Source organism: Oncorhynchus tshawytscha, linkage group LG07 (genome assembly GCF_018296145.1).
Source record: "Oncorhynchus tshawytscha isolate Ot180627B linkage group LG07, Otsh_v2.0, whole genome shotgun sequence".
NCBI lineage: Eukaryota > Metazoa > Chordata > Actinopteri > Salmoniformes > Salmonidae > Oncorhynchus > Oncorhynchus tshawytscha.
The window spans coordinates 50,362,606-50,372,475 of NC_056435.1; the positions used below are offsets into that span (position 1 = coordinate 50,362,606).

The 9,870-nt window shown below is 39.5% G+C and overlaps 2 protein-coding genes across 3 annotated transcripts; both read right to left on the bottom strand.

Annotated features, from left to right (window-relative positions):
• On the bottom strand, positions 1–4,555 carry LOC112254758 (neuritin). 2 transcript variants are annotated; one of them, XM_024427574.2, is made up of 4 exons: positions 4,085–4,555; positions 3,895–3,983; positions 1,222–1,372; positions 1–381 (listed from the first exon to the last, which is right to left on the bottom strand). In XM_024427574.2, the coding sequence occupies exons 2-4, from the start codon at positions 3,950–3,952 to the stop codon at positions 159–161; spliced, it is 432 nt and encodes a 143-aa protein (XP_024283342.1). In that variant the 5' UTR covers positions 3,953–3,983; positions 4,085–4,555; the 3' UTR covers positions 1–158. The 2 variants fall into 2 exon arrangements, with proteins under 2 accessions (XP_024283342.1, XP_024283341.1); XM_024427573.2 differs by having other exon boundaries at positions 3,895–4,555.
• A 122-nt stretch (positions 4,556–4,677) lies between these two features.
• Positions 4,678–8,827, bottom strand: LOC112254757 (translocon-associated protein subunit alpha). Its single transcript, XM_024427571.2, has 9 exons — positions 8,677–8,827; positions 7,456–7,580; positions 7,249–7,342; positions 6,969–7,096; positions 6,495–6,629; positions 6,253–6,329; positions 6,037–6,115; positions 5,834–5,927; positions 4,678–5,597 (listed from the first exon to the last, which is right to left on the bottom strand). Exons 1-9 carry the CDS (start codon positions 8,744–8,746, stop codon positions 5,527–5,529), a joined length of 873 nt encoding a protein of 290 aa, XP_024283339.1. The 5' UTR covers positions 8,747–8,827; the 3' UTR covers positions 4,678–5,526.
• Positions 8,828–9,870: the final 1,043 nt, after the last annotated feature.

Sequence of the window (9,870 nt, forward strand, 5' to 3'; positions counted from 1 at the left end):
ATGTGTATGTGACAAATAAAATTTGATTTGGATTTGATTTTTAATCTTCAATCCATATCTCCTCTCTACTCACTGATCGTCTCGCTACTCATCCCACCTCGGGGAATGAGAGAGCGCATGGTGGTGAAAGCGAGGAGGAGGAGAGAGGCATCCATCACCTATATGGGGGGCCAGATGGGCCCCCCCAGGATCAGCAAGCCCAGGAACAGCAGGGGTAGAGGCGATCGCAGGCTTGGGGCCGAGCTAGGGCTGCACAGGTCGAAGAGGCTGCCCTGGAAGCGGATCTTCCTGGAGTCTTCTCTTAGCGTCTCCCACATGGAGCCCACCTCCTGACAACCGGACAGTGCCGTCAGGGCACACGTGTGGAACGCCTCCCAGTGGCTAGGGATGAAAGATCAATCAATGAATCAGTATATATATATATATATCAAATATATTTTATAAAGCCCTTTTTACATCAGCAGTTGTCTCGAAGTGCTTTACAAGAGGGTCTTCTACAAATCCACTACCGGTTTCATATTTGACATGAAAACATTCCATTGGTTTTCAATCTATTGGATTGAAGAATATCATTGATTTGATTTATCTGGCACTTTAAATCGCCTCACATGCCAGGCTTCAAAGCTCACCTGTAACACATATGGCTAAAGGTGTGTTTTACAGGAGTATTTTTGGTTTATTATACTACTGTCCAGTGAAACTAACAGTTTTTATTCTAGCATTTTGCAAGATCAACCCACCTTTATTTTGTAGTCACAGAAATTAGATATGAAAAAAAGAGCTAATGCTGCACAGGGAACTTCTTTCACCCGGCGAAGGAAAGGCCTGCGTAAGCTTTAGACAATAATATTTTTTACTATGTATAGGTAATGCACTCAGTAACAATAAAAAAATATATAGAAGATGGCCTGTGAGTTTCCATTACAGCTGCAGCAAAGTTGTACATTCTTCAGTACAGTGGCTCAGTGTTTCAGCACCATTCACTTATGCTTTCTCTCCACTGTTCTTATGCAAGGTACACACCTTACTGGATTTCGATATTAGATCTTATGTGCACAAGCAGAAGGAGACTGCTTAAAAAAAACACACTGTTTTATACATTCTGCCTACAGTCGTAAGAGTAATCAGGTCCCATGAGATCCTGGTGCACTGCAAACACAGATGCAGCTACGTAGAGGATGCTGTACGTTGCACACACACACACACACACACACCACTCACCTACACACAGCTTCCACTCCCATCTCGCTGGTCACATTCTCCTGGTAGTTATCCATGCTCTCCCCCAGCTCCAGAACACAGTCAGAGAAGTCCCTGTAAATATTCTCACACTTCACATCTGCCGCTGAGACTCTTGCCACAGCCAGGGACACTGCAAAACACACACAGAGAGAAAAATACATCCAAATGCATGAAGGAAAGAAAGCCCATTATATTGCCTGTTGTGAAAAAAATACTGTATCCATATGGTACATATCCTGCTTGTTCATTTTTACCATAGGTTTTATTGTACAATTCAGGCATTGCTCTTACAGAGGCCAAATATAATTGTTTTATGTCATGATAGAATAGCAATAAGCTCTCATCTTTATCTAGATCAGTGGACGCTGGTGAGAGGAGCTGTAAGATGACGGGCTCATTGTAATGGCAGGAATGCAGTGAATGGAATGGAGTCAAACATGTGGTTTCCATATGTTTGATACCGTTCTATTAATTCCATTCCAGCCATTACATTGAGCCTGTTCTCTTATAGCTCCTCCCACCAGCCTCTACTGATCCAGACCTTTATCCATCTCCCTGTTTGAAGAGAAGAGTGTCTTCTGAAACAAATGGGAGGATGCCAGAAGTAGGTCACCCTCCTTCTGTTGTTGTTCTTGGAGTTAAAATGGAGGAAACAAAGACATAACAGCTCTCAGCATCCCTCCCAGGAAGTTTGGCAAATGTTTTTCTTCCAGTCTTTCAAAATGGCCTTTCAACGTAGTTTTAATGACGAGATTGGATTAGAGATATTTGTCCTCCTGTGATTTAGAGATGCTTCAAAGGGTGGATGATGCCATCAGCAGATATGTCCGTTGCCAATAGATATAAGCAGCATAGGCTACCTGTGAGAATACCTGCATAATTATTCACCCCCCCCCCAGTTTTGGTGGGCTGTCCTCTCTTGGCAGGTTTGTTGTGGTGCCATTTTCTTTCCATTTTTTTATAATGGATTTAACGGTTCTCCGTGGGATTTTCAAAGTTTCAGATGTTTTTTATAATCCAACCTTGATCTGTACTTCTCCACAACTTTGGAGAGCTCCTTGGTCTTCATGGTGATGCTTGCTTGGTGGTGTTGTAGACTCCAGGGCCTTTCAGAACAGGTGTATATATAATGAGATCATGTGACAGCTCATGTAACATTTAGATTGCACACAGGTGAACTTTATTTAACTAATTATGTGACTTCTGAATGTAATTTGTTGCACCAGATCTTATTTAGGGGCTTCATAGCAAAGGGGGTGAATACATATGCACACACCACTTTTTCGTTTTTCTATTTTTATTTTTTTAAACAAGTAATTTTTTACATTTCACTTAACCAATTTGGACTATTTTGTGTATGTCCATTAAATGAAATCAATATAAAAATCTATTTAAATTACAGGTTGTAATCCAACAAAATAGGAATAATGCCAAGGGGGATGAATACTTTTGCAAGGCACTATATAATAATAATGATATTTAAAAATATATATTAGCTGTAATACTACTGGCCACCTAGCAATTGTATGACGTTGGCTTTAGCTAGCCTAGATAGGGTCCCAATCTCCCAACCTCATAAGCCGCATACCACCACCCTGCAACACACTGCTGGCTTGCCACTGAAGCTAAGCAGGATTGGTCTTGGATGGGAGACCAGATGCTGCTGGAAGTGGTGTTAGAGGGCCAGTAGAGAGTACTATTTCCTCTGATATATATAAAAAAAGATCCCAATGCCCCAGGGCAGTGATTGGGGACATTGCCCTGTGTAGGGTGCTGTCTTCTGGATGGGACATTAAACAGGTGTCCTGACTCTCTGTGGTAACTAAAATATCCAATGGCATTTATTGTAAGAGTAGGGGTTTTAACCCTGGTGTCCTGGCTAAATTCCCAATCTGGCCCTCATACCCAACTAATTTTCCCCAGCTTCCAATTGGATCATTCTGCTCCCCTGTAACTATTCTGAGGGTTGTTCCTGTAGATGATAAAACTTACCTGGTAAAATAAGGACAAAATTAAATACCTGCTGGCAAGGTTGGTGGACTTCAGAAAAGCAAGCAATTACTGAATACAACTCACATTCCTTTCAATCATTTACCCAGTTTTTTACCAGAGAAGCATATTTAGTTTCTTTAAAAAAAAGAACCACCAGTCAGGAGGATACAGCTCAAGAGGTAAACTTAAATATGCAGATACATTTACATACATATTTTTTTGTATATAGAATTAAGCATAATGATTAAAAATGTTTCAGGTGTTTGAAAAATGCACAATTCTCCAACTTCAGGATGGGGCCTAGTCCCCCTCCAGCCATACTCAGTACTTTGTGACCCCAAACCAGCACATTGCAAGTCTATTTCTTGTCAAATATCATTCAAGCACTCCAAAATCTAACTGCACACACCTGAGTGACAATGCATTATTGATAAGCACTTAAAATATGAAAAAGGCTTGTCACTATCAAATAGTAGGCTACAACTCTATTCTCACTCTGCATGCAACATCTACATTTAGCCTACACCCTTAATTAATACAATATTACGTTTCATCCAATATATTATAAAAACAGAGCCAATACAGTGGTGTCGAAAAATAAATAAATGGAATATTCTACAAATAAATATGTATCTAGAACGATTATTGAACCCGTCTTACCTAATGTAATACATGCACAAAATATTAGAATCTTCGCTGACGTAAATCCCATTCCCATATCAAACCCAGCGGAGGGTGCCTCTCGCCATCTGTGGGATCCAACAAAGTCGCTCATAAATTGAAAAAAAAATCAAAGCGAAGTAAGATGAATCGATCAAGATAAATTATTTATGACGTCCTATCTGGTTACCAGGAGGCGATTGACATTTGCAGTATCAGTTGCAGTTTATTCTCGATCCAAAACCTGATAACGGTGACGTTACTTAACCTGCCCCTCGCGTGCGTGCTTCGTCTCAGAGCGCTTCTCTCACCTCATCAACGCTCTTCGCCAGAGATACGTTTAGTGCCATCCCATGTCTCTCATTTGCTGACAAACAAATAGCCCATTGGTACATATGGACAGTCTCCTCTCATTCGGATCCCTTGTCAATCTGACATCAGTCATCTTTGATTTCTCTGAGAATAATATTGAGCAAAATCAAAAGACCATATAAAGTGCTTATTTCAGAGCGTCATAAATTGAGGCATGAAATCAAAACAAATGTATTTGTCACATGCTCCAAATACAACAGGTGTAGACTTTACCATGAAATGCTTACTTAAGAGCCCTTTCCCAACAATGCAGATTGAAAATGACAATTATACAAAATAAAAAGGAAATGGCAATCAGGATAGATAATAAACAGTAGCTGCAGTGTGTGAAAGAGTGTGTGGCGTGAATATGTAGTTTGTGTGTGTTGGAGTGTCAGTGCAGTATGTGTGAGAAAAAAATATAATTCATAATTCAACCAGTTACATTTATTGTAGTATGGTTTGGGAAAAAATGAAACCGGACTCTGAAAGCAAGTACCTTTTCAAACGCATTTGTATCATTTGACATTTAACAATGTAACCTGGTAGCTGATGGCCTTTTCTTTTGAAATTCTCTTCGCTGAGCCTTTCAAAGCATCTTTATGATATTCCAAAGTATGACACTGAAAAACCTGGTCCACATTAAGGAAAACTTTCCCTTGGAGGAACTTGGGAGACCCTTTAGGTCACTATCTCAATTCCTGACCGTGCAGACAGGGAGTCAGCCACTAAGGCACAGAATAAAATAGAACTAAAAGCTCAATATCATAATACTTCAGGAATTTAAGTATTTAAATACATTTGTAAAAGTAAAAAAAAAGAAAAAAGATTGATTGAAATACTTGGTGTAGCATTATAGCTTTCTTTGGCAGGTCTAAAACTCCAAGTCTTCCCCATGTCTTTCATGGAGCTGGCATGGTGATTCAATTACTCAGTCTTTAGTCTCATATCAGTCCGTTAGTGTTTCAACCACACAGTGATAAAAAACAAGTTCCTTTATTAAACTAAATGTGGGCCAAATATGCACAATTATGACCATGTCCAACTAGAGTGGTGTCTAAATGGGACACATTCGTGACACCAGTGTCTTCAGTACAAGAACCCTTGACATTGAGACATTTGGTGTATGCCTATGTATCAGTGGCGAAAAGCTCTTGGATAACTAACTAGGTCCACCCAGAGGTTGAGCAGAGGTTGATGATGTTGACGGTTGTGATGTCATGAGCCTTGAACATGGGCCTGGTGGACATTGATATGAAGACGGCCACATCATGGAATGGTTTACTGATCTACTCCCACCGCTCTCTTGGTGCGTTTCCTTGGGGAGGCTTTAGGGGATGCCGATGCCTTGCCTGTAAGAGAGAGCGAGACAAAGAGAGTAAGAGAGAGTGAGAGAGAAAGAGGGATGGTCAATACAGGCATTTGAGTTGATATTCATCTTTGTACAGACAAGATAAAAACAGAGGAGGCCTTTTCAAGTACACTTCCAAAAAAGTGGTTGTTATAAGCAGAGTTTGAATTTGTCTTCCTGCACTCAGGAAGAAAAGCTATGACAGAGTATTAAAGCTCATGACAAAGCTCAACTTACTCATGATGTTGAGGGTCTCTTGGGGAATCCAGCTTATGTCCACACCGTTCATCCCACCAGTGCCCGTCTCCACCTTCACAGGGAACCTCTTCCTCTGCACAACATAGATGAAAGGTCATCACTTCATTCACCCTGGTGCTCATTTTTAATGTAACATTCAACACATTTTAAACTATGACAATTTAGATTCATGAAACTCGTACCGTCCTAGACTCCAGCACCTGGTACATGCCAAAGACCGCCAAGACAACCAATCCAGTCAGGAAGATATACATGAATATTCTGGAGGAGAAACAAAGGAAAACATGTCATACTATAACAATGAGTTAAAATATTTAAACAAATGTACCTAAAACATGAATTGAAATAACCAAATACTGGCATAAAAATAGAATTGATGTATGCAAAGAAATGCTTACGTCTCTCCATCCAGACCCTCCTCCAGCTCAACGATAGTGACGGTCTGGTTGTAAATGGCCGTCTGGAAACCGTTGCCCTGCAGGACAGTCAAAACACAAGATCAGCGCCTCAGGACATACATTCCAATGAACTTCTGAACCTGGTCAGGGTGATGTCTGAACACCTGGTCAACCACCCATATGAGCTGGGCATACTGAAGATGCAAAACATTACAAAAATAAAAACAATCAATAAATCTCACCTCACTGTCCTGGTAGTTGAGTAGGATAACCAGGCCGAAGGGACGACCAGCCATAGGCTGAGCAGGGATGAAGGAGTACTCAAAGGAGGCCTGCTTCTGGGGCTGGACCACAGTGCTCAGGGGCAAGGCTGTGAACTAGATACCAAAAAAATCTTGTCTACTTTTCTGATCAACAATGGCAGAAAGTTCCCAATACTACATTTTACAGGGCATTCCATGTATATTTGGTAAATACAACACACTGTTTTTGAACTAACTGTCATCTATCATAGGTAAGACATATGTTATCAGGTTTGTAAAGGCTTTATAATAAGTTAATATTATAGTAATTGTTAGTTAATAAATTGGAAGTAAACAGATTACAAACCCCATTATAATGTATGAAGTGTTACAGAATCATGTGTGTTTTCATGGGGACTTTCTATTCTTCAGATGAGGCATGCAGGCGTCATGCATCCGAGAGACCAGACTCACGTTCTGGATGTAGAACTGGAAGTCCTGAGGGTAACGGAAGGAGGCCTCCAGGGAATGGACAGTGAAATCCTGGCTTCCCTTGTTGGTGAAACCCACCAGGAACTTCACAATCTCATTGGCTGGGAACTCTGAATAGAGGGCACAAAGATATACAAATTAAACCATTGATGTGAATGAATTATTAAATTCAACGCTGTCTTGCATATTAGCCTTTAAATTTACAATGAATGACTGAGTGTAAAATGATATGAAAGTCTTCATCAAGGAAGAGAAGGCCAACCTTCCCCAGTCACAAAGACAATGGTGGTGTCAGCATCAGGGTGAGAGGTTACATCTCCAACTGCAGCATCTTCATCTATGTCATCTTCTGTTTCCTGAGAGATTTAAAAAATATCAAATCAAATAGCAATATGTCAAATGACTGTCTGGTTCATTTGGCAGGGACAATAGAAGCCGCTTTCATCCCAGTTCGACCAACGACACATACTGAGCCTGGGACCTGATCTTCTTCCACCAGCACCTCATCCTCTTCCTCCTCCTCCTCCTCCTCCTCATCGACTGTTGAATCCGGGAAAATGTCCTCCGCAGACTCAGAGTCTGCAGATACTTGGCCTGTCCAAACAGAGAAGAAGACATTAGCAATGTGTGCATTTTAACACATAGCATAAATTGCTATAATAACATATGTGTGACTTCAACTCGCCACCTGTTAAAAAGGCCAGGTCTCTTAACCTAACGTTACCCCTAGTTTGTCCATCTTCACAAAAAATACACATGGGATACAATGGATCAAATAAATGTAAACTAGTGACACTACTAAATAGATACAAGTGATAATGAAAAGAGATTAATTAGTTAATTGTGCTCGTTCACAAAGAATGTGTAGCCTAAAGGTTAAAACTAGGTCTTGTTATGCTTCATGATTGGTAGGCCTAATTAATCGAACATGCTGTATAAACTTTGTATAACAAATTGCAAAGCCAATCATTTAGTAGTAGGCCTGCCCTATTGTATCAATTTGAACACTATGTAACAGGCAAGATACAACTTAAAAGTAAGCGCCTCACACGGGTGTTACAATGCATCAACACAGTACTAACGCAACGATGATCCTGGGACACGTCACCATAGAGAAAAGGGGAACTCAGTGTGGAGATTACCGTTCTCCTAGCAGCAGTATATTATGCTGGCAGCATGACCGCAGATCCTTTACTTGTATTTTTCAAAATAAGAGCCCCCCCTGCAAAGATATGCTAAACTTTGTGAATATCGTTTTTTTAGCGCTCTAGTGCAGAATATTAGTTTGTGTATAGAAACAAATATTGCCAACCAGACACATTTTGTCTTGAAAAATGTGTCATTTTTGTTTCTCCATTTAAGGTTCTTATTGTCTTTCACCACAAAACTACATCTATGGAAATGTTGCATTTGCATAAGCATGCGATGTCTCAACAAGCCTATATTGAGAAAGCTTCCCAAAGTGTTATGTTCCTGCTATAATTTTATGTTAAATGCATTTGTTTAATTAATCAAATATGGATATTGAGCACGAAGCTTTAAGACAATGCAGTCTTCAAACGTTAAATATCACTGAATGAAAAACTGCGTTATGCCACGTCAATGTTAACTTTGTTAACGTTTCATTATTGCAATGAACTTTGGACCGTTGGAGTGACGAATACAAATTCAAAAGTATAAAATGACTTACCGAAGGATATCAGGCCACATGGGAAAGCCACGAGAAAAAGTACAAGTATTTTTGATCCGAAATTGAACATTTTGCTGCGGTCAAGTTCGTAGCTTGCTACATACACACCAGCACTCAGGAAAAGGAAGAAAAGTTAGAGAAGACGCGGGATAAGAGTTTTAAGACACGCCCATACTATGCACGTATAGGTATTGTCAAACTGTTTAGGAGAAATTGATTGACTCACAACAACAAAAACACATGTCATTCTTCCATCCATCATCGATAATTAAATTAACTTATGTTGGGGGGTCTCAGTATAGTTAACCATTGTAGATCATTTTAGGCCTACGCTGTCTAAATATTTATAATGTTTTTTTTTTGTATCTTTGCAGACACTATAATTTTCTCTTTTTTTTAAGCACAATAGCAAACACATTAGTACATTTCCCAAAACGTACAAACCAAAAATCTGTCCTAATCTTTCAGTCAAAAATAAAGCGGTGCTGCATCCCTTGGTATAAAACTCACACAAAATATTCTCTCTCTTTTGCGCATTACCAAAATGTGGCTCAGCATGAGTTGTTTTCATAGGAAGGATTGTGGTTTTCTGCAGATTGCCCTGCTGATGCACAAAAGAAATGACAAGCTAACATCCTGCAGCAAACTCCCAGAAAGAACCCTAGATGAACCTGCATCACTAAAACCAACACCTTAAAATACAAATGTAATAGTTTAGTACAGAATTACGCTTCAATATAATTACATCTTGGATCAATATTTTAGAGAGTCACAGGGAGGGATTAAATCATTTATTTTTCTCAAGCGAGTCTGAATTTATCAGGTTTATAAACTCGCAATCATGGCAGATAGCTGTAACAGCAGCACTCAAACAACAGGTAAGTCTGATCTATTTTAACTCACAATATTATTTGGATTTTTTTAACCTTTATTTAACTAGGCAAGACAGTTAAGAACAAATTCTTATTTTCAATGACGGCCTAGAAACAGTGGATATTGTGGTGTCCTTTTTAAAAGCTTGTTTGAAGTTAGACAATATTTTATTCTCATCAAGAGGTCAAAAAGGTCAAATTTACATGCCATTAAAAAAAATGCAGCTCAAAACTCTTCAGGTTCAAAGATTGGTGTCAGCGTAATTTAAAAAAAAAAGTATTACACAGTGTAATCCAAATGAACCCACACACTGTTGTAGGC